This window comes from Alternaria rosae, assembly GCF_020736505.1.
Source record: "Alternaria rosae strain MPI-PUGE-AT-0040 chromosome Unknown BKA58scaffold_6, whole genome shotgun sequence".
Taxonomy (NCBI): domain Eukaryota; kingdom Fungi; phylum Ascomycota; class Dothideomycetes; order Pleosporales; family Pleosporaceae; genus Alternaria; species Alternaria rosae.
Window position 1 is genome coordinate 24,186 of NW_025763575.1, and position 20,561 is coordinate 44,746.

General features: G+C 53.0%; 12 protein-coding genes across 12 annotated transcripts; 3 read left to right on the plus strand and 9 right to left on the minus strand.

The window, feature by feature from the left end:
* Positions 1 to 222: 222 nt before the first annotated feature.
* Positions 223 to 1,115, minus strand: BKA58DRAFT_185526 (uncharacterized protein). Its single transcript, XM_046165476.1, has 2 exons — positions 510 to 1,115; positions 223 to 445 (listed from the first exon to the last, which is right to left on the minus strand). Exons 1-2 carry the CDS (start codon positions 839 to 841, stop codon positions 337 to 339), a joined length of 441 nt encoding a protein of 146 aa, XP_046023822.1. The 5' UTR covers positions 842 to 1,115; the 3' UTR covers positions 223 to 336.
* BKA58DRAFT_185555 (uncharacterized protein) lies at positions 1,058 to 3,057 on the minus strand. The gene is made up of 3 exons (XM_046165477.1): positions 2,932 to 3,057; positions 1,766 to 2,883; positions 1,058 to 1,717 (listed from the first exon to the last, which is right to left on the minus strand). The coding sequence occupies exons 1-3, from the start codon at positions 2,984 to 2,986 to the stop codon at positions 1,391 to 1,393; spliced, it is 1,500 nt and encodes a 499-aa protein (XP_046023823.1). The 5' UTR covers positions 2,987 to 3,057; the 3' UTR covers positions 1,058 to 1,390.
* BKA58DRAFT_385986 (uncharacterized protein) lies at positions 3,006 to 3,982 on the minus strand. Its single transcript, XM_046170419.1, has 2 exons — positions 3,961 to 3,982; positions 3,006 to 3,901 (listed from the first exon to the last, which is right to left on the minus strand). Exon 2 carries the CDS (start codon positions 3,660 to 3,662, stop codon positions 3,261 to 3,263), a length of 402 nt encoding a protein of 133 aa, XP_046023824.1. The 5' UTR covers positions 3,663 to 3,901; positions 3,961 to 3,982; the 3' UTR covers positions 3,006 to 3,260.
* Positions 3,983 to 5,764: 1,782 nt separating this feature from the next.
* BKA58DRAFT_385993 (uncharacterized protein) lies at positions 5,765 to 6,181 on the minus strand. The gene has a single exon (XM_046170420.1). The coding sequence runs from the start codon at positions 6,095 to 6,097 to the stop codon at positions 5,801 to 5,803; it is 297 nt and encodes a 98-aa protein (XP_046023825.1). The 5' UTR covers positions 6,098 to 6,181; the 3' UTR covers positions 5,765 to 5,800.
* Positions 6,182 to 6,260: 79 nt separating this feature from the next.
* BKA58DRAFT_385994 (uncharacterized protein) lies at positions 6,261 to 7,320 on the minus strand. The gene has a single exon (XM_046170421.1). It carries the CDS (start codon positions 7,099 to 7,101, stop codon positions 6,535 to 6,537), a length of 567 nt encoding a protein of 188 aa, XP_046023826.1. The 5' UTR covers positions 7,102 to 7,320; the 3' UTR covers positions 6,261 to 6,534.
* Positions 7,251 to 9,425, minus strand: BKA58DRAFT_185651 (major facilitator superfamily domain-containing protein). The gene is made up of 2 exons (XM_046165478.1): positions 8,477 to 9,425; positions 7,251 to 8,348 (listed from the first exon to the last, which is right to left on the minus strand). The coding sequence occupies exons 1-2, from the start codon at positions 9,089 to 9,091 to the stop codon at positions 7,401 to 7,403; spliced, it is 1,563 nt and encodes a 520-aa protein (XP_046023827.1). The 5' UTR covers positions 9,092 to 9,425; the 3' UTR covers positions 7,251 to 7,400.
* A 389-nt stretch (positions 9,426 to 9,814) lies between these two features.
* BKA58DRAFT_440396 (uncharacterized protein) lies at positions 9,815 to 10,312 on the minus strand (the record flags this gene model as incomplete). Its single annotated transcript, XM_046173745.1, has 1 exon — positions 9,815 to 10,312. The coding sequence occupies one exon, from the start codon at positions 10,310 to 10,312 to the stop codon at positions 9,815 to 9,817; it is 498 nt and encodes a 165-aa protein (XP_046023828.1).
* A 1,355-nt stretch (positions 10,313 to 11,667) lies between these two features.
* On the plus strand, positions 11,668 to 13,806 carry BKA58DRAFT_185674 (uncharacterized protein). The gene has a single exon (XM_046165479.1). It carries the CDS (start codon positions 11,883 to 11,885, stop codon positions 13,551 to 13,553), a length of 1,671 nt encoding a protein of 556 aa, XP_046023829.1. The 5' UTR covers positions 11,668 to 11,882; the 3' UTR covers positions 13,554 to 13,806.
* Positions 13,807 to 14,769: 963 nt separating this feature from the next.
* BKA58DRAFT_185677 (uncharacterized protein) lies at positions 14,770 to 17,508 on the plus strand. The gene is made up of 2 exons (XM_046165480.1): positions 14,770 to 16,896; positions 16,958 to 17,508. The coding sequence occupies exons 1-2, from the start codon at positions 14,811 to 14,813 to the stop codon at positions 17,356 to 17,358; spliced, it is 2,487 nt and encodes an 828-aa protein (XP_046023830.1). The 5' UTR covers positions 14,770 to 14,810; the 3' UTR covers positions 17,359 to 17,508.
* Positions 17,509 to 17,899, plus strand: BKA58DRAFT_185678 (uncharacterized protein). The gene has a single exon (XM_046165481.1). The coding sequence runs from the start codon at positions 17,658 to 17,660 to the stop codon at positions 17,859 to 17,861; it is 204 nt and encodes a 67-aa protein (XP_046023831.1). The 5' UTR covers positions 17,509 to 17,657; the 3' UTR covers positions 17,862 to 17,899.
* A 232-nt stretch (positions 17,900 to 18,131) lies between these two features.
* BKA58DRAFT_185682 (uncharacterized protein) lies at positions 18,132 to 18,854 on the minus strand. The gene has a single exon (XM_046165483.1). The coding sequence runs from the start codon at positions 18,693 to 18,695 to the stop codon at positions 18,186 to 18,188; it is 510 nt and encodes a 169-aa protein (XP_046023832.1). The 5' UTR covers positions 18,696 to 18,854; the 3' UTR covers positions 18,132 to 18,185.
* BKA58DRAFT_185681 (uncharacterized protein) lies at positions 18,855 to 19,935 on the minus strand. Its single transcript, XM_046165482.1, has one exon. It carries the CDS (start codon positions 19,750 to 19,752, stop codon positions 19,015 to 19,017), a length of 738 nt encoding a protein of 245 aa, XP_046023833.1. The 5' UTR covers positions 19,753 to 19,935; the 3' UTR covers positions 18,855 to 19,014.
* Between the last annotated feature and the right edge of the window lie 626 nt (positions 19,936 to 20,561).

A 20,561-nucleotide genomic window follows, 5' to 3' on the forward strand; every position in this document is an offset into this window, starting at 1 on the left:
GTGGCGAGAGGGTACCGCTATGAAGATGCAGACTGGGTTGATGATGAGGCAAGCGGGACAAGGTTAGGAAAGGACTGGTGGAAGGGACTGGTGGAAGTAGCAAGGACATTCATTGGATTGGGGCGTACCGAACTTTTTGCATTTGGGGGAGTTATGTGGCGTTTTGTCATTTTCGGTCTTGCTTGTATAACCGTGCGCTGTTTGATTGATCGTGGGAGGTATAGAGGTAGCATACACACACATAGTATATTTACTTGAGTTCGCCGTTTTCCAGATCGCCGTGCTGTACTCATGCTACCTTCCTCTTATTCCGTGCGTCGCGACCCAATGACCTCCCTAGGCGACAGCAGTCACCTCCGTGGGAACAATGCTAAAGTTCACCGAAGGACCCAGTCCAGTATGCTTAACAGTCTCATTACCGGTGTACGTGTACCTCACTTCACCCCTACCACATGTCAGCTCCTGCCATCTCCAAAAACACCCCACCTTCCACCAAAGGGTATACCTACTGCGTAAACGTGTACTGCACACTAACAGTCGCGCCAACATCACTCCCACGATTGAACTCTTGCGTCTGCACGTCACCCGGTACATCAATCCCTACCGCACCGCAAGATTTGTAGCCACCCTGGAGACTAGTGCCAGAGCAGAATTCGGCGTCGAAAGCTGGCTGGCCGGAAGGACCAGCGGGTGCGGAGACGTTGAAGGAGTAGCGGCATGCTGATGCGGTGCAGACACTGCTGAAGGCAACGACGTCCCAAGTCCAGTCTGCGCTTCGGGGAAGGACTGCAGCGGATGCGCTGGTGGCGAGGAGAGCGAGGGCGGTGATCTTGGAGAGCATCTTGAATATTTGATATGGTTGAGCGGGATGGGTATATGGGAGGTTTGGCGTTGTCGGTGTTGGTTCGTTCTTCAATGAGACGACGAGGAGGCTTTATAGATCTGGTCATCGTATACGGGGCCATCGTTGCAACGCCATAATTTGTCTCGCTTCCATGATGATGTAGCCGACGTGACGTCGTATAGCCATGATGCGTCGAGGTGTTGAGGCAATTCGTTTGAATTCAGACCGCTTTCAGTGCTTTGCGACGCCACTCGTATGCGCAAGGCTCCGCTGCAAGGGCACGTAGATCATCGCTGTACGACGGCTACGGCGTTGCAGCATCAACTCTAACAATTGCCGCTTTGAGAGGGTTGCTGATGATCTCACAGTGCTTACTGATGGTGACAAGCGTGGCGGCGGGTGCCAAGAAAGGAAATATGCATAGGTCGACTGCAAATTCCCAGTGACGCGTCCGTGATTCGTATTCAGTCCCCACAAGAGTACATCATCATAGCCGACGGTAATGCGTTTGTCCTCGTATCCAGTATTAGCAGCCTGCATCGCGCCTCACGTAGGCACGGTCAACGTCGCGCCCGTGATACCCCTCTTCTTGCTCACTGGCGAACCCGTGTAAACATGGCTATCGGTAACAGATCTCATCATGCCAGGACGTCGTTGTGTGCTAGGCAAGTCGAATGGACTGGCATGGCCATGTGTGGATCCAGGGATCACAAATCTAGGTCTACTACCAGGTGTGGCAACTGGGTCCGCGGGTATCTCGGGAGGCGGAGGTTCCGCAAGCGGGTCGGAGAGAAAGAGAGCTAGTAGCTTTTCGACGATGTCTCGCATTCGGTCGGGCGTGGCATGGAGTGGTTTCTTGGACATGTGCTTTCTCTGCGATTTCGTTAGCCAAGGTCTCAGATGAGGGCTCACGTGTCTTACCAGTGCCAGTTGTGCACCTTTGAAGGTTTGGTGGTATATCAGCTTGTACTCATCGTCTTTCGCGGCCTCTTCAGCTGCTGCTTCTTCACTCCGTTGCTGACTTTCTTCAGCACCAGCCAAAGAGGCGCGACGAGACCTATTCTGTTTCCGCTGCTGCAAGCCATGCATGCGCATCGCTGCCATGACCACCTTGACCAATGCATCTTTGTTTCGCGACTCGGTCGTTGGCTCTTCAGGTTGTATGGGCACCGTAGCAACCTGTGACAAGTTCGATCGCCTGGCATGCGCGTCGGTTTGACCTTTTCGGCTGAGGGGTCTTGTATCGGAGGATATGCTGGGTGATCGGGAGAGCGGGCGCGAGGTAGGGCGAGCTAGATGGTCGGAAGCAGACGTCGGTCTGGAGTCGGAGAAGGATGAGGCTTTCAAATCGATAGAGAGCGACGACTTTCGGTGACTGAATGCCTGCTGAGATTCGCTGACGCGGGCTGCTGCGGCTGAGACTGCTCTCCCACCCCTTCCTCGTGCCTTCTTGTTTGCGATGGTAGCCTCTTCAAATATGTCCCTCGTTCGCTTTGGTGATGTTGGGGGGTTGTGGAAATCGTACTGCGGCGGAAGAAATTGAGGCTCGGCGTCCACGGGCAAGTCGATGCTGGTGGCATGAAGAAGATCAGACGAAAGCGGCAATGCGTGGACTCGAAGCTCAGGGAGTACTTCGGCGTGCGCATTGTCGATGTACGAAGACGAGGACGGTGGGGTGGGTAACCCAGCGATCGTAGGAGCGGCGACGGTGCCATAGAAGAGGATCTCGGTTACTCTGGGTTTTCGAACATCTTCTTCATCCCTTGGAACTTGTACAAGAAAACCAACTGGCGATTGTGATCGCGCCAGGTCCCACCATTCCTTCGCGGCACTGTTGGGCGCGTCCGCCAACGTAGGCTTACTCAGCAGTACTGCCTCGAACCAAGCCTGAGTAGCTTCCTCTGTCGTCCATACGTCTATGCTGGGGCCAGCGGCAAGGTATAGTGGAATCTTGGCGGTATCGACCGTGGTGAGGAAGCGTAGAGACGTCGCGGGGAGGGCTGGGGAAGACGCGACATTTTGCGACGCGAAACCGACGTCTGTGGGGAATTAGCGACTGTATCTTTCCGATGAATGATCATATGTACCTCTAATAACATTGCCATCAGGTAGCAGAATATCTCCGCTCCATATATCCGTCATTGCGGATGTTCATGTGAGTGTTCGGGGCAGGCAACGCGGGACGCAAGTCGCTATGACGCGCCACTCGCGCTAGCCACGCGCGACGGCACGTGCAAGATGGCAACATTGACCTCCATCGTGACCATTCTTCCACATGACAGGCGACATTTCTCGAATCTTTATAAAAGTCGTCAAATGCTCTAACGTTACCACACGCCATCTCCAAGCCACCGCCGGATTTCAACATCGTATGGCGAGATGCCACCCCGCTGCCCCCTTCCACTCCTCCACCCGCTCACCCCACCACCCCCATCAAAACACCCCCAAGCACCGCTGCCATAACATTCGGCCACCCCCAATGATTCCACCAGCCCATGCCCGTTTCCTTCCCAACCACATACCCATCAACAGCCCCGCAAGCACCCGCCGCCACAAGCACCAATCCCGCACTGCGTCTCGTCCCAGACCACGTCGAAGCAAAGATAGCCACACCCACCAATATATCCTTGGCGCCGTATAAAACTAGTACGCGCTCCATCATAGCCCATTCGGCCGATGTGCTCGGGCTATTGGTGAAGCCGAAGAAAGAGTAGCCCGTGCGTGGGGATATCATGTAGGTTGAGCCGAACGCGAGGAATGCGCCACTGAAGAGGGTGGAGAGGTAGCGGAGGGAGGGGTGGTGCGATAGTGGTGGCATTTTGGATCGTAGTCTTGTCGGAAGTTGGCGAAAATGTGGTGATGCGCTCGGTAAGAGATGAGATGAGCTCTTTTCAGGTGCGAGCGAAGGACCAGAGAGGTTTGATATACCCTTTCAATACTGTTGTACGCTGCCTTTTTGTACCACAGCTCCTCCATCGCTCTGACGCGTAGTCACGAGACTACGAGGTTCTCGGTTCCCTCGCGTACCGCATCATGTAAGCCACGGAACTTATGCTGGTAACGGGCCTTTAGCAGCGCCCCTGATTCACCTCGTCTGACAAATTTGGACTTAGTAGAAGGGCGCTGTCTTTCCGCACATGGTCTTGGAATGATTGATCATGACGCAGAGGGCAAATGGTGTCTCGTAAGTCGTTCTTTCTGCATGAGAGACATTAGTAATCTACATACACGACTGACTTGGCGCTGATCAAACTAGGTCTTTCCTTTCACCCATTCCTCTTCGACCGTGTAGATCAGCGGAATTGGTGCACAGAACGACCAAAAATCCTTCCAATCAAGCATCAGTTCTCCGCTTCATCCATCTCCTTGCCTCAATTATCTCCTTCCTCGCCCGCCCAGCCTCTATTGTCTTATCTCCGCACCTCCTCCACACCCTTCGCTCCAGCCACTTCACTTTCTATTTGTCTTATTGTTGTTCTTTCTCTTCCCCATCTTCAGACTTCTTCTCCTTCTCACCCGCCAAAATTGCTTCCGTCGTCTGCCCCAGCGTGCTGTCTATCTTCATTCCAATATTCCATGGAACATCCTGCCCATGCGCCTCACAATGCGCGCGACAATCATCACGAATCCATCTCAGCATGCTCTTCTGTGCCTCACATCGGCTGACATCGGCCCTCAAGGCGGCCACTCCTTTCATAGGGCTGTTGTCCAGCTTGCTTTCTAGTACGACATTCTGTTGTGTGGCGTTATCGAGATCGCTTTCGCATGCGTGAAGAGCATAGTTGCATGCTCCGAGATCTCGATTGGTGGTATTGAGTTGGTAGGCTGCGAACAGGGCGAGTACGGATGTGCTAATGAAGACGAACCTGGCGAATTTCGGAGAGGGTACGATGACTAAGGGGTAGCAAATGATTGAGAGGACAGTGAAAGGGGTGGAAAGGATTGCGAGAGCAATTAGTCCGGTGAGAGCGTATGATGACATGATGTAGGGTTATCTGCGTTGTGCGATATGGATCTCTCTGTGCAACAGGCATTGATATAACTACATGTGGTGGGTTTGAGTTTGCTATACACTCTGGTCAAGCAGAAGAGACAAAAGAGCTCAACAAGTCATCCAAAGCCCAAAGTCGCCTTCCGAAGAGCACAATTCATGAGAGAAATATGTTTCCTTGTCTAGTTCAAAGATCGAACCGCAAACTAGAAGATGGACCGAATGCCAGAAGATGCTGTTCTTATGTTGATGTTGCCTTGTGTTGTCATGAGCAGGGAGCCAGCAAGCCTCTCCCTCTGTCATCACATCCATAAAGACCATCTCATACCGACGTTTTTCCTCCAGCCTACTTTCACCACCTGCAACCACTCATACAGCCACCCGACTACCGCAGTCAACCAATCCAGTAATCTTGCTCTCACCTATCCCCAACCAAAATATCAAAAACACAATGCAGTCCCCACCCCTTCTATGCATCTTCCTCCAATACACTGCCTTTCTCTGCCAGGTTTTCTTCTTCCTCATGTTCGTTCATCTCTACTTCAATCTGAACGCAGGAGTTACTCTGAACTCGCTCTTTGTCCTCGCCGTATTCGTCCTCACTATCTATGTTCTCGTCGGTGGTATTTCCGCCAAGACGGAACTGCGTGATTAGCTTGCTGGTATGGTGAAGAGAATGTTAAGCTGTGATGGGGGAGAAGGATGGTATTGGGAGGAGACTGTCAAGAGCACTGTAAGGTGTGCGATGCCGATGGAATTCCATACCTAGGTACGCACGAGTGCGAGGATGCACAACGCGTAGCGCATGGCTGATGACGCATGCTGAAGGCCTAGCTAAATATCTTAGAACGACTCCGTTCTAGTATCTGCAAGTTTGCACATGCCGTGCTCACCTCATCTCGTCTCTTCCATGAACAAAACTCCTTTATGATGGCACCTAGACACCTCGAGGCCATCCCTATATACTATCTGATCTCCCCCAAACATTCCTTCATCACCTCTTTTGCCTCCCCTACGTCCACTTCTCTACCCTCCATCTCCATCTCATGCTTCCTCCGCATCTCCGCAATCATCACTACATTTCTAACGACGACGTACAGGAGGAAGATGATACCAATGTTGATCGCAACGACCCTAAGAGCGTAATTGCGCTTCCTGGCAGTGTTGAGGTACTTGTAGAAGATCTTTCGGAAGATCAAGGCTAGGATGATGGTTGCGATGAGGGGAGGGAACTGGAAGAGGACGTGGTGGTAGTTGGACATCTTGCAGTGAAGTGTAAATGGGTATGGAGAAGCTTCTTCTTTTTGGAGAGTGTGTGTGGATGTCCGAACTTGAATATTATGATGATGAACGCGCAATACAAAGATACCTGGTCGGGCGCTCGCTTTTGTAGTTGCCATCTCGTCAATATCGCTTGCTTACCCTGATGTAAAACTTTGGCTGAGATTGTCTCGACATGTCGCAAGATCGCACGTTCATGTTTGGCTCGAGGAGCGGTAAGAGGTAAGACGTGCTGAGCAACAATGTGCACGGTTCCATCGATTTTAACCTCAACTTCATGGTAAGCCACATCTCACATTCACAATAGACACACCATACCTCCCATTATACGCAGTACAAACCTACAGAATCATACCAACGCCCTACCTCTCGCCATGTTCCCTGCCATCCGATTTCCTTCTCCAACTCTCTTCCTCACTCAAAACATCAACACCGTCACAACAACAACAACACTCATTCCCACCACATCATACCAACTCCTCTCTACCCTTCCACCCGCTCCCGTCGTCGGTGAAGCCGAAGCCTCAGTCGCATCGGACGAACTCGTCTCTGCCGTCTCTTCCGCGCTGGTAGTCGATGCCGTCGACTCCACACCAGTCGCATCAGCACTCTGCGTAGCGCTAGAAGACAGCATGGCGGTCGAATTGGCAGTAGCACTCGCATTCCCAACATCCGTCTTGGACGACGAGCTTTCCACGCCCGTGACCTGCGTTGACGTCGACGTCGACATTGGCGTCACAGTAGCGGAATCCGAGCTACTCGGCATCGACGTCGTAGCAGCAATCTCCGAGCTGACCACCGGCGTCGAACTGCTCAAGGCGGGAACAGAACAAATTGCTTGATTGTTCTCGTCTGTCACGCACATTTCGTCGGCGCTGCAGCAGAGTTGTGCAGAATAGCCGCATGCTGTGCCGCCGTCGCATGTTTGGGCTGATGCGATGCTGAGGAAGGTGAGGAGGATAGGTATGGAGGTGTTGAAGCGCATGGTGACCGCTGGATATTGTAATTTCAGGTGAGAGATTGGTGGTGGATGAAGAGCTGGATGGCTAGAAGGAAGCGCCGTTTTGTTGTCGTATTAATCTCCCGTCAGCCACAGTTGACGGACGGTCAGCCACAGCTGAGTGGACGCCTTATCGTGAGACTTGCACGCGAAGATTTGGAGGGCAGTCTGGGCTGGAATAGAGGCAGCAGAATGTATAATGGCAGTCAAAACCAATGCTACAATGTGATTTTATTAATTGTCGGTATAATTCTTTCAACAGCTCTTCGAGGCTCACCAACTCTCTAAGCCAACCCCTCCTCTTTCCTCCTCGCTTTCTTCTCTTCAATAGCAACCCTCCAGTCCCTACCCTTCACCGCAGTCAGATACGTCGCCGCAGCCCCCGCAACAAGAAACCCGGCACTAATCGTACTAAACCAGCCCACGCCAATCGCTCTAACAGCCGGCAAACACGCCGCACTACCCGCCGCAGCAAACATATACCGCATGAAGTAATTGCCCGCCACAACCTCCGCACTCCTCCCCTGCATAACATCTAGACAATACGTGTTCAGGCTAGGAAAGCAGAAAAGTTGCGCCACACCCTGCAGGAACATCATAACAACCGGCAGCGCAATACCGCCAACACGCTTCTCGACGCTCCATCCGTAGATGAGCATGCATGCTGGAATGACGCCGCCAAGGAAGAAGACGCAGGAGCGGAGTCGATCTTCTGAGACGCGTTCACCCCGCTTGCGGATGTACTTTTTGACAATGTGGTCGGCGTAGCGGCCGCCGAAGAAGGTTCCGAGGAGGTATCCGCATCCAGGCGCGATGTAGAAGAGGCCGGATTGAAGTGGTGATTGGAGATCAAACCGCGGGTTCAACACGTATCGGATTGGTGTTAGGAGGGAATACATGTTCCACACCAAGGAACTGGACGCCAGTGCCGTGAGAAGAATATTTGGGTAACGGTACAGTTTGACGACGCGGAACGGGTTGAGCCACTGCCACATTTTATGTGCGCGTTCTTTAGGGGGTAGACCTTCGAGTTCGTCGGCACGCTTCTTGTGGATGGTTTCTGGTTGCAGGAAGAAGCAGAAGAGGGTTGCGGCGCCGGCGAGGGCGGTTTGCAGCCAGAAGATGTCGCGCCAGGAACGGAATGTGACGATGATGCCGCCGATGAAGGGGCCAAGGGCGGGACCAATGAGCGTTCCGCTGAGGAACCAGCCTAGGGCTGTTGCGCGCTCGGTCTGTGGGGTGTGTTAGTAGGGGAGGCGGCAGTGGTGAGGGTGTAGGTGGTGTGATGTGCATTCTATCTCACGCAGCTCTTCAAGTAGATCTGGAAGTGACCACTGAAATCAAGAAAGTGTATACATACCGGCTTATATATATCTCCAATGACAGCTGACCCAATGACAAGGAAAGCCGTGCCTTGGAACGCAGTGAGGATCCTAAACACGAAAAACGCCGCCAAATTCGGAGCCAGCGCGGTGCCAATCGAAAACGCAGTAAAAAGCGCAGCGCTCACAACGCTCACCCACTTCCTGCCGTAGATATTCCCGTACGGTCCATAGAAACAAGGAGACAGCCCCATGAAAAGCATGTACAAAGCGTTGGAAACGTTGATGATCGATCCATCAGTGTCAAACGTATCCGCGACTTCAGGCACAGCAGAAAGCACCGTCGTGCTCGAGATGGGAGCCAAGAAACTGCAAAACGAGACAACAGCCACAATGACCATTTTGCGGCGCTCAGTGAATTTGTTGTAGATTACATCGTTGTCGCCCGTAGCAATGTATTGGACGTTGGCCATGTCATGGTGGCTGACAGAAGAGACTGTGCGTTGGAGTTGCAAACAGTCTTGGCCGTTTTCATTGCTCCGTGGTTGGGGGATGATGGAGGCGTATTCGGTGGTCTTCTCAGGTTCGGTGGAGGAGGAGTTGGGCGCGTGTTGGCCAGCGGGTGCTGAGGAGGATGTGGAAGAGGGTGCCATTTTGCGTACTCATAGAAGGCGAGATTGTGAAAAGATACTGGCGTTGGATGAAGAGTCTGTGAGGGACTCGTGCTGCTGGTTAGAGTGTTTGCACCGACATTCGAGTGTTGAAGAATGCAGTGGAAAGAGAGCAAGTGACTCAAGACGTTAGATATGTGGTTGATTAGAGTACATGTTGGGCTATCTTCATGCATTAGCGCGCATCCGACGGCTTCATATCCGCGGGTGGAGACTGTCGCTGCCCAAGGACAGGCTTTTCCGTGAAGATTTTCGCGTATTTGCGTCGACACGATGTTATATCCGGTGAGTGGAGTAGCCGACATGGGTATCGGGTTAAGAATGTCCGGTCGGAAACTTTGCCGCCGTCGATGCATGTACTCCGGAATATTCTGCATGTGCGTTCCAGGTCTGCTCTCGAAGACGACGATGTACTACTACAGTAGTTGTAAGATAGTGCACGCCTTGTGTGTGCTAGCCAATACTGACCTGGGCACATGACTCCTTGGCGCACTAGACTTTCACATGCATGATGCAGACGACCATCTCGAGTGAGCTCAGGCGAAGAGCCCGCAAATATATACGTGTATTCGTAAGCCATGCGACAGGCCAAATTTATACGGTGAAAGATTCTAGATAACCCAAACGTGGATCTTGCCGTGAGATCTCGTGTCCTGAACGCCGATGATGCAGTTGCGCTTTTGAAGCAAAGTATTCTCTCCCAGCTCATATGCTGAGCTTGTCTAGACTCAGGCGGTCGGCGCTTCTGTGTCGCTTGACCATGCCCAGCTTGTAGAACTTCTCCTCGCCTGTCGCTGTTCGCCCGCCGATGTACCACTTCTCAGCGCCCATGGCTTCGTGGAAGCCTTCGGATGAGCTGTCGGAGCCTCGCCTGCCTCGACGCGATGCGCCAGGTATTGGGAAAGCCTGGGCTTTGGGAGATGTGGAGCGGTTGTAGGGGGCGGTGTGTTGCCTGGTGGGCTGGAAATGGCCCGTTGCTTGGACGGATACGGTTGTCGCACCGGGCGATGGGGAGCGCGTCTTTGTGGTGATGGTCCGTGACGACGCGGCTGTTGTGTCGACGGTGTGGTTTTGCTGTGAGGTGGTGTTTTGGGAGTACGAGGCTACAGAAGCTGCTTGAGAGGCCGTGGTCTTCTGGAGGTTGGGCTGCTGCGCGCGGAAGGCGGCGAGGAAGCCGCCGAAGAAGGGGCGGTTGGTCGTCATAGTGGTATCGGAGGATGTCTGATCTGGTGAGGGTCGCTGGTGGCTCTGGGGCATCAAAATAGCGAGGCTCTATAAACGTCGAGGACTAGCGGCGGTGTGGGATGTCGTGCTGGCGTGTTGGCGGCTCCGCAACGGCGTTTCGTGCAGCGACCAAAGAACAACAGCAAAGGCGGCGCTCCGACTGCGCCGTCAAGCTCGGGCACTGCGACGTTTTCTATTCCATGCGCTGATCCAAGGGGGAGCCGCGGAACAGGGGCGGGTCGTGAGCGACGGTTGGCGATTATCGGCGCAGAGGTGCGTGTGACGTAGGCGAGCTGCAGCTGGGGTGGGCGTCTACGCGTCTATATGTGAGGCGGTATGCGAGTGGTATGCGGTGCCGTTGGTGTCAGCGGGGTAGGCGGCGACGAGGTTTATAGAAGATGGCGGGGGAAGGGGAGGTTTGGCAGGTTTGGCGCATCGGACCGTTGCTGAAGCGCATCAAGACTGCCAGCCAGGAAGATGTCGGAACCCGCGAAGCACCTGACAAGATGCCAGTGCGCCTCCCGAGCCTTGACCGAGGCCATTACCAACACCTTCCCTACTAACAACCACCGTTCCCAGAAAGCGGAGCCATCGATATCATCCACGATGCTCTGTTTGGCCTGTTCTTCTGGTTCTCGCTTCGCCATGGTGTGCAGCTCTGACAGATCCAAGGCCGCTGAATGGCCGCCCACATCGCAACGGCCAGCTACTCCGCCAACCATGCACATCTCCAGAACTCGTTCGCATGCCGTTATCCCGCTTGGCCTTGTCGAGGCAAATCATCGTGCACCATCGGTAACGCCCAGTAGTAGACCGTCATGCTCGATATGCGATCGCGATGCCATGTTGTGTCGCCGGCTATTACCTGCCGCATTCTCTTGCGAACAGCGTGCTCACGCATCCTGAGTCAGCTCCGAGTGTTCCCGATACTCCGGGACACCCACGAGGAACATGCGCTTTGCAACTCGTCGCATCTCATACGACGCACGACGGTTGGGCTAACCCTCGTCATGTTCATACATACCCACCAGAACGCGGGGTAGTCCGAGAATTAGCCCGCTTTCCCCAGAGTTGAATGTCCGATAAAGACGGACACGGCACTCTTCACGACGCTGGTACTCGAACACATCTTTTGACATGTGCGAACGCCTATGATCGGCACATCACTGTCACGTGCTGTAGAGCCGCCTGTGACGTAGCCATGTGTAGACTCGTGGACTATTCTCTGTCATCACAGCCGGCAGATAGGTCGAGCACATCGGCACATCGCTACATCGCTGCACGACAGACGCTGATCAGCCTCTAAGCACCGTCTCTGTGCACACAAGCGTCATGGCCACTCCAACTGCTTCTGCCATGTGCTCCTCAAGCAACCAATCAGCCTCGTGCACGGGCCTCACATCCCCTCTGTCAGGCAACCCTTTGCGTGGCGCAACTATCACCAACACCCTACTTTTACTGATTTCTTGCAACCGCTGTCTTTGAACTTTGTGTAGCTCTTCCAAGCATTCAGGCCTTGTGCGACACTTTCTCAGTACATCGCTGTGTTATGGCGACCTTCTCCATCCTCCCCACTGAGCTCGTGGAGTACATCGTATCTTATCTCGCCCAACACGACATATACGCTGTTTGCCGAGTCAATAAGAGCCTTTCCAATCTAGCCACGCCATTCCTGTACCGTCATGTTGATCTCTTCATACCGCCCGGCAACGAACTCCCCAGGATCGATCGCTTCTGCCTAAACATCATCAACGACAACCGCAAAGCCAACAATGTCGAGTCAATCCGCTTGGGACTGTCCCCCAGCGAGGATGTAAAACAGGGCCAGCGGTGGCTGGCACCAGACAAGACCTTTGACGATCAGCTGATGTTTCGGAAAGCCATGGTCGCGTTGAGCGACGAGACGTTGGTGGCTGCCGGAGACTATCTGAGAGACGCCATCTACATGCGCGAATACGCTGCTTATGCAGCGCTTGCTCTTCTCGTCCTTCCAAAACTTCGTCGACTCGACGTTGCAGATTACAAGTCGGCCACCTTCGACCACCTCCATAATGTACTCCGCAATCTCGACCCCGGAACTTTATGGAACCGGCGCTATCCATCACAAGTTCTTCTTGATCGCCTCTCATCCATCAAAGAAGTATCCCTCATGGTTGATCGCAAGACCGGGGTTTGGTATCCAGGAGACAACAACCGCAATCCGATCGGCCACTTCTTGAACATCCCAGGTATTGAGAAACTCGAACTTTTCAGTCTAGGCGGGCAGTCGCAATTCCATGGCCATGCTGTAGTAAATTCAATTGTAGATCGCCCAAGAGCTACTAACATCACTACATTGGTCTTCCGACACTCGGGTGCCTTTACACCGGGTCTGCATTCGGTGTTTCAATGCACGCCAAAGCTACGGTCTCTGACGTACGACTTCTACTTCAACGCGCAGGCACAGACTACCGACCAAGGGCATCTACTCATGGTAGACGCCTGGAACGAGTATCTCAAGCCCTTGCAATCCACCCTGGAAGTTTTAGTCCTCGGCGCGGAATACTGCGACCCAGACGCCTACTTCTTCGCCCAGCCTCGCATTGGCGACCGACTTTACGGCTTCCTTGATCTCACCTTCTTCACTAAACTACATACTTTAGAAGGTGCCTTCCCCTTCCTGACCGGCGACGTCGAGTTCTCCATCACAAAGGAGATCTACCCTCTCTTCCCGCCAAACCTACGCCACCTCACGCTACGACCCGATCTCTCGCACGCCCACCTCCCCTTCCCCTTTGATTCCTCCATCCTACCCAACGGCCTCACATTCGAGGAGTCAAAAAAAGAGGCGCAGTGCCTGATGAACGCCCGCATGGACGTATCCTACATGTTCCAAGCCTCCCTCTCTCTCCTCGACTTCACTCCGACTCTAGAATCCATGTCGGTCTGGCAACCCGCCGATCCGTCACTCGAGTGGTTCGACGGCCAGATTGAAGACTTTGCGACAACGTGTCGGAACAAGAATATCACGGGCAAACTTCTGAAGCCTATGCTGCTTCGGTGGAAGAAGGCGGAACATTGGGATTTAATGAAGGAGACGACGCTTTATGATCGGAGTGATCCGCAGTTGGGTAGTGTGGATAGGCTTTGGAGGGGGGAATGGGAGGGTAGGCCGCTTGGAATGGGGAGTCAGTATCATTTGAATGCGCTGGGCAAGGGGAAGGTGAAGTTGCGTCGGTAGGAGGCTGCTGGGTTCGCCGAGACATATGTCTGTTACGCCTTTCCCGCAATTTCTTCCGGCCAAAGGATGTCTTCTTTCTCGGGCATTCCAATACAATCTCAGAGAAGCCCTGGCACATTTCCAATTGCTCACAGGCAAACTTTTGCCAACCAATAGCTTTCACCCAACGTGCCCAAGCACACTCATCATCTCTCACCCACCACCGCCAGCACCAACACAAACGACCGTGGCTACCGACTATGACTTCTCCGACGACTTCACCACAGCCCAATATCTGCCCTCCAGACGAGGCCCCCTCCTTATACCCCACAACTCCCCGCTCCTCTCATTCCCACCAAAGCAACCGTTCCTGCAGGGATTAGCCTACCAAGTAACACCACAACTCACCGCCCAACACCTCCCCTTCTTCGTCCTTGCCCTTTTCACCAAGGCCTCTGTCCGCCATTGCAGGGTTCTTATCAGCCAATGCTGGCATCGGCGTGTGAAGATTAGATCGGTCGTAAATCCTATGCTGTACGTGCTCTTTGTTTGTGTTGCTGTGAAGGGTATTTGGGACGCTGCGGTGTTGCAGGGTGAGATTGAGGAGGTGCAGAGGGGGTTGGAGATGTGTGCGAGGTTGATGATGACGCCGCCGGAGACGGGGACGAGAATTGTGTTGACTTGGATCCATGATGACGACAAGTTCGAGAGGAAGGGGGCATATGCGAGAAGAGGAGATAGAATTGGAGGGATGGTGTGTTAGTTGGCTTGGGTGCGTCAGTGATGAGGGAGTTTGCATGAGGAGGTAGAAGGGGAGTGGAACAGACTGTTATAAGGGAATAGACGTAAGTATGGAGCATGACAAGTGAGCTCATGATAGCACTGTGTGGTATGTGATTCTGAGCTCATCATGGTATATCGAATGCACGCTTGTACCCCCGGTCTTCAGGATGCTTGGTTTGATCCCCACCACTAGCCGGTCAACACGCGATTGCCATTGCAATATAGCAGTCACTGTAGCACCCAACACAAATAGATTCCCATCGCGTGCAAGTACCAAGACGGAACGAGCCTGCTCAAAAACATCATGTAAGCAGCATCGCACAAAACGTCCGTCATGGTTACCTAAGTAGGGCGCAGGCGGCTGCAGAATAAGCCCGCCACCAGGCCGCCGATACCCGAGGCGCAAAACCCAGTCATACCCGGGCTTCCGCCCACCACCAGTTCCTGCGCCATCCGTTGTATCACCCTATCACTTATAATTCTTATCCCATTACCATGGACGACTCCGCAACAGGCACTGGCCAACAAGACGCCAATTCAGCCTCTGCAAGCAAAAAGCGGACCCACCCCGAAGATTTCAAGCGCGCATACAAGGCTTGCATCAATTGCCGGCAACGCAAGGCAAAATGCATCCTGGGTACGGGGCCAGATGGTGGTGAACTAAAGCCTCCATGTCAGAGATGCAAGCGCGAGATGCGCGAGTGTGTGTTTCGCTCCGAGAGGAGCTGGGTCAAGAGACGTAAACCGGGGGAGGCGGCGCGAGAAGGCGAGGAAGATGATGAACCTGTTCGTGATCGCCCTCAGTCCAATCCGGCGCCAAACGTGCAGCCCTCGCCAGGTCATAGGTCGTCTATATCAGCGCATGGTTTCACGCCGGGGACTAGTCCGCATGTCAACGGTACGAATCGCACTGAGTTTCAGTCACCTCATGGGCATCTTCGCAGGATCTCGTCGTCGCAGCCGGATCTTGCGCATTCGGTGATGCGGACGGTGGTGTCGAGTGGGAGCGATGCGTTGAATTTGCTTTTTGAAGCTGCGCATCATCGCGATGCTATCGACAGCCAGGAACAGTCAGGGTCGCAAGCATATGAGACACCAAGGTCAGGGCCATCGGGCTATGACAATGGTGTTCCGTCGTTGCCGTTCCACACATTTAGAGCGCAGCCGGTGCAGATGTCGACACCGTCACCAGAGACGCTGAAGACGTGGACGTCATGTCGGTTCGTGCAGATGGGCTGGTTCTCTGCACATGAGGCGGTTACCTATGTTGACCTGTTCTTCAAGAATTGCTCGCCGTTGTCGCCCATACTGGGAGAATTTTACTCCCACCATGAGAATCACTACACGCTGATTGCGCTGGATCCATTCTTGTGCACTACCATACTCATGATCTCATCCAGATACAACATCCTTCCTGGTGTAGGCGGCGCATCAAGAGGTTACTTCGTTCATGACAGGCTTTGGGAGCAATGCCAGCGCTTCATCATGAAGATCATGCTCGGACAGGTCAAGCCGTCGAAAGCGCAGAGTCGGACCATCGGATCTATAGAGGCGCTTCTCTTGCTATCCGAATGGCATCCTCGCGCGCTGCATTTCCCCACTGCTGCTGATGGCTGGGACTGCGAGCTCATGATCGGCGCGAACAACACCACAGAAGAAGGCGCGAAGCTGTTGGAAGGAGACGTAACGTCCAACCGATGGCTTGAAGATGTCATTGAGCCTGCAAAGCGCTCTGACCGTATGTCATGGATGTTGATGGGCTGCGCTTTGTCGTTGGCACAAGAGCTGGGTCTCTTCGAAGACAATGCCAGGATCGACAAGGACCAAGTGTCTTACCCAAAGTTTACAACAGAGTATCTCATTCTACGAAGGATTAGGGCTCGGAAGCTACTATACGTTCTGCTCGAACAGCTTTCATGGAGGCTAGGTTGCACATCGATGATCCCACAGAGCCTTAACCACGCTCTCATGGAGAAGATACCAGTCGACTCTGCAACCGGTGCGGTGGAGCAATGGCAGTCCTTCATGAGCGCATGGGTCGAACTCACCAAGCTCGCGCGCTCAATCTCAGATACCATCTACCCGAACACAGCCACGACACGAAGTTTACTACGCACTGGTCGGTACATTGGGCTGCTGGAACACTTCCAGCCACTGCTCGTATCATGGCGGAAGAAGTATCTCGACCCATGCAAGCTCAAAGTCGGCCTCCACGACATGCTCCATATCGAATACCAATACGTCCGTATCTACACCAACTCTCTTGGCATGCAAGCCGTCGTCGAACGCACACTCGCAGAAACCGATCCCGACGTTCCGCAAGAAGACAACCTTCCGTTCAATCTCGAGCCGCGAGACTACGACTTCATCCAAGAAGTCGTCGACGGAAGTTGCCAGATTCTGCAAAAGGTCTGTCAGCTTTCTGAAACGGGGGCGCTGCGGTACTCGCCTGTCAGGATCTTCTTGCGGATAACGACCAGTTCGATATACTTGATCAAGGGACTGAGTTTGGGGAGCCGGAATGCGAAGTTGCAGAGCTGTTTGGACATTCTGGATGCGGCGATTAGGGCTCTTCGTGCTAGTAAGTCTACATTTTCCCACAACGCACATCTCGCTTTGCGGTCACTAACACAGCATTTTAGGTACCCTCGATGACATGCACCTAGCTTCCCGCTACGCCACCCTCCTAGACCTCCACGTAGCTCGCCTCCGCGAATCCTTCGTCGTCTCCTCCCGTCCACCCCGCCTCCCCTCGCGCGCTACTTCCACGCCGCACAATACCTCTCATAACACCACACATGCCGCATCCGCCTCCGCAACAGAAGGCATGGCGTTTTTGAACAACCACAATGCTGGTCAGTCTAGCTTGTCGAGCCTCGCGGAGAATGTAACGGGGCTCATGCCTGATATGCCGGATGACGATTGGTTGGCCCTGCCTTTTGATCCGGCGATGGCGCCGTTTGGACTAGATGGTGGGTTGCAGGGAGGGTTCCAGGGGTTTGATGATGGCACATTGGATTTCATCTGGAACTTGCCTATGTAAGGGATGATGGACAAGGTACATGTGAGAAATGACACAGAGAACTGTACCAGTCTAGCGATTACACGCTTCAGACGTATCGGGGTTTGCTCCTCAAAGAGACGGGCGTTAATGGAACGTTCCAAACATCATTTTAGACAGCCTCGTCATAAAGAAAAACACATTGAAGCAAACCGTACGCCGAGAATGCACACATAAGAGCGCACGCCCATATCACTCATACCTTTCTCGACCATCACCACGAACTCAACCGTCGATCGCACAGCCGAGCACATCCAATCCCACACAAAACCTTACCCAGCATGCCAGCAACGCTCTCCGACTTGCTTTACGCACTTCTCTCAATCACCATAAACATCCTGGCTACTATCATTGTCCAAGCAAAAGTCGACGGCAACTCATACGCTCTCATCATGCATAAGGTCAAGACCGCCCTTGTTATCATCCTGCAGAACTTTGTCGTCATCCTCATGGTCTGCTATCTCGTCCCAGGAGTCATGAGGTAGGATGGCTTGCTTGGACTTCGCACAGTATCGGTATGCTCGCTGTAGGAAGGGATGGTGATACGGTCAGATGGATGCACTAGAGGTCTTCTTCATACGGGCGATTGTACAAGAAGGGAAGGGGGAGGGACGGGTGAATTGTAGATGAGGGAACCGGAAACGCGATGTGTGTAGAACATTTGGGTATGTATAATTGATCCCGACAAACATGTCGTGGAGTCAGTAATGGAAGCAAGATTACCTGCAGTACACAGCATCCGCTCCATACATTTTCTTCTGTCTCTTCCAATCTTGCTGCAACCACGTGCATTCCAAACCATATCAACCTCATATCAACACGCACCATCCCAATCTGCCGACACTCTCTCGAGACCCATCCTGAACGTCGTCATCGCTGCTATCAGTCTCCAGACTGACGTTGCTAATACCATCATCAATGTCGAACAAGTGGAACCTCTTTGCTTCATCTCCGACCACATCCACATCAACATCATCCTTCAGTAGATTGAAATCGAGCCATTCAATGTCTCCCTCGTCGCGCTGCCTCACATCCTCGGCCACAGCCTTTTGGTTCGCGTTTTCCTCTTCGCCTCTTTTCCCTCCCCCAAACGTCGCAATATATATTGACAACACTGCCCAAGCTACCACGCATGCCACGCATAATGCGATATAGCTTTCGAACTCCGCATGTGCGTTGAGGTCTGGATTTTCGCTGACGTAGGTAGTCTTGTTGAGTTGAAGCCTGTGAATTCCATCTACAACGAAGTAGACGAGAAAGAACGGTGCCATGCAAGTGACGAACATGGGTATAGTAGTTTTGAAGGACATGACAGACATGCGAGAAAGGTATAGTGTGTTTTGTGGTAGCGACCTGGGAATGTTCGAAGTTTGAACATGCAGATAGAGCCTTATCGGCGGGCGATGATGTGCCGCTTAAGATTTGCGAAACCACGCCGCATCACATACATAGATAAGATCGATGTTTGCTCGCAGAAACATGTCCCGGGCGCTTGCTGATAGCGTAGCGCCTCAGCACGGAAGAAATCTAGCTCCTGTACGAGAGCGTATGAAATAGGTAGGGATCGTGTCTCTTATGGCACACCACAACATCTGGCGAAGCGAATGTGACACGCAACAGTCTGTCATAGTAATCCTATCAACCCGATGAATTCATACCCATCTCCTCCCTCAACGCATCCCGAACAATAACACCACACATCTTCTTATACGGATTCGTCCTCACGCTCATCTCCCTTGCCACTTCATCACCATACCGCGCCGCAGCCGCAAAGTCTTTACTCGCTTGCTCCTCCAGTTCCGATCTAGTTAAACCATGTAGCCGTATTTCTGATTCCACAGCTTTGAGATACAGATACGCGCGGTGTGAGTATGCTGTTCGTAGGATCTTCGCAGCGTGCGGCGACACGGCTGGTGTGGACTGGGAAGATGGAAGGGAAAGTTTGATCGCTTGCGCGAGATCGAAGAATACAGCCTCAGTGTTTGATCCCGATGTCTCGGTCGTAGTTCCGAAGATGGTCTTCCCTTTTTCCAAAGCGGTTTCCAGCTTCATCCGCCGTAGCATGGCACGGTTCACCCACGCACCCGCATACTCCGGCCACTGCTCTACCACCGCATTTAATTCTGCAATCGCAGAATCTATCTCCGTAACGCTAGATGTGCTGGATATGCGGCCTATTATCTCGCTTTGTTGGCGCTCAAGTGCGTTGAGCTGTGAATCTGGAATGCTAGGGTGGGCGGGTAGTGAAGGGTCGATTGATGAGGATATGTCTTTTTGTTGGCCGACAGAAGAAGGGAGGGTTTCTGGATCGAAAAGTGCGTTGAGTATGCGTGCGTCGTTGGCGGATAACGACGTGTTGGGAAGGGTGACGGCCATGGTTGTGTTAGGTATGGTCGCGGAATAGATACCTAGGTAGCTTGAAGCAGTGGTAATTCTAATTGGGGGTACTGGAATCTTTTTGAAAGTGGTTGAACAAGGTTGGAATATGAACTCAGCGAGGGAAAAGCGTATATTCTTTCACGTGAAGGCCGTTTAGACCATCGCGATGTTGCATGTCACATTCCTTCACTCGGCTTAAGGTACGGATTTTCACGGCAAAGTTCAGTGTATGCTGCGGAAGGCGGCTGGCGCGAGGCTGGTTCGGCCTATGCGCGTCGCGGCGATGAACATCATATCCATGATTCACGTAAACTTGGTAACTTCTGCGCAAGCCCAACTTTAGAGCTTCTCAAGTGCATCAAGTCGAATAAGAGACGATCAGAATTCACTGAGTGGTGGTGAAGTCGCGTGGTTGTGAGTTGGATGATGAAGAAGGAGCCTTGCCAGGGAATTGGCGGCTGGCCCGCAAAGCCGCAACAACATGGCGACCAATACTCTTACTACACACGACATCGCACATCACAAACGCGAAGCCTTGCATCCAGCCTCATCGTTGATGATGGTAAGCATCGCAAGATCAGCTTGCAGTAAATTGCTTGACGACTGCTTGCTACAGCTACGCAACTGCAACGCGTAGCATCCACGGCGGATGCAGACGGAACTTTCATTGGCGGAAAGCGGCGGACAACACTTGCTTTCTTATGGCGGCCAGTGCACGTGAGCTCGGCATAACCAACTAAATGACGCTACCTGGAATGAATATGGTAATTGCTAGCAAGAGTTATCGGATGTCGGTTCGAGAAGGG

Bases quoted from the DNA above. Each gene is read 5' to 3' on its own strand.
- BKA58DRAFT_385994 (XM_046170421.1), bottom strand. From the start codon at position 7,101: ATGCGCTTCAACACCTCCATACCTATCCTCCTCACCTTCCTCAGCATC.
- BKA58DRAFT_185651 (XM_046165478.1), bottom strand. From the start codon at position 9,091: ATGGCACCCTCTTCCACATCCTCCTCAGCACCCGCTGGCCAACACGCG. The intron at 8,349-8,476 runs GTATGTATACAC...CACACCCCACAG, and splicing joins TTGGAGATATATATAAGCCG to ACCGAGCGCGCAACAGCCCT.
- BKA58DRAFT_185677 (XM_046165480.1), top strand. From the start codon at position 14,811: ATGGACGACTCCGCAACAGGCACTGGCCAACAAGACGCCAATTCAGCC. The intron at 16,897-16,957 runs GTAAGTCTACAT...ACAGCATTTTAG, and splicing joins GATTAGGGCTCTTCGTGCTA to GTACCCTCGATGACATGCAC.
- BKA58DRAFT_185555 (XM_046165477.1), bottom strand. From the start codon at position 2,986: ATGACGGATATATGGAGCGGAGATATTCTGCTACCTGATGGCAATGTT. The intron at 2,884-2,931 runs GTACATATGATC...AATTCCCCACAG, and splicing joins TGATGGCAATGTTATTAGAG to ACGTCGGTTTCGCGTCGCAA. The intron at 1,718-1,765 runs GTAAGACACGTG...ACGAAATCGCAG, and splicing joins AAGGTGCACAACTGGCACTG to AGAAAGCACATGTCCAAGAA.
- BKA58DRAFT_185678 (XM_046165481.1), top strand. From the start codon at position 17,658: ATGCCAGCAACGCTCTCCGACTTGCTTTACGCACTTCTCTCAATCACC.
- BKA58DRAFT_185682 (XM_046165483.1), bottom strand. From the start codon at position 18,695: ATGTCTGTCATGTCCTTCAAAACTACTATACCCATGTTCGTCACTTGC.
- BKA58DRAFT_185681 (XM_046165482.1), bottom strand. From the start codon at position 19,752: ATGGCCGTCACCCTTCCCAACACGTCGTTATCCGCCAACGACGCACGC.
- BKA58DRAFT_185526 (XM_046165476.1), bottom strand. From the start codon at position 841: ATGCTCTCCAAGATCACCGCCCTCGCTCTCCTCGCCACCAGCGCATCC. The intron at 446-509 runs GTAGGTATACCC...GACATGTGGTAG, and splicing joins GTGCAGTACACGTTTACGCA to GGGTGAAGTGAGGTACACGT.
- BKA58DRAFT_385993 (XM_046170420.1), bottom strand. From the start codon at position 6,097: ATGTCCAACTACCACCACGTCCTCTTCCAGTTCCCTCCCCTCATCGCA.
- BKA58DRAFT_385986 (XM_046170419.1), bottom strand. From the start codon at position 3,662: ATGCCACCACTATCGCACCACCCCTCCCTCCGCTACCTCTCCACCCTC.
- BKA58DRAFT_185674 (XM_046165479.1), top strand. From the start codon at position 11,883: ATGGCGACCTTCTCCATCCTCCCCACTGAGCTCGTGGAGTACATCGTA.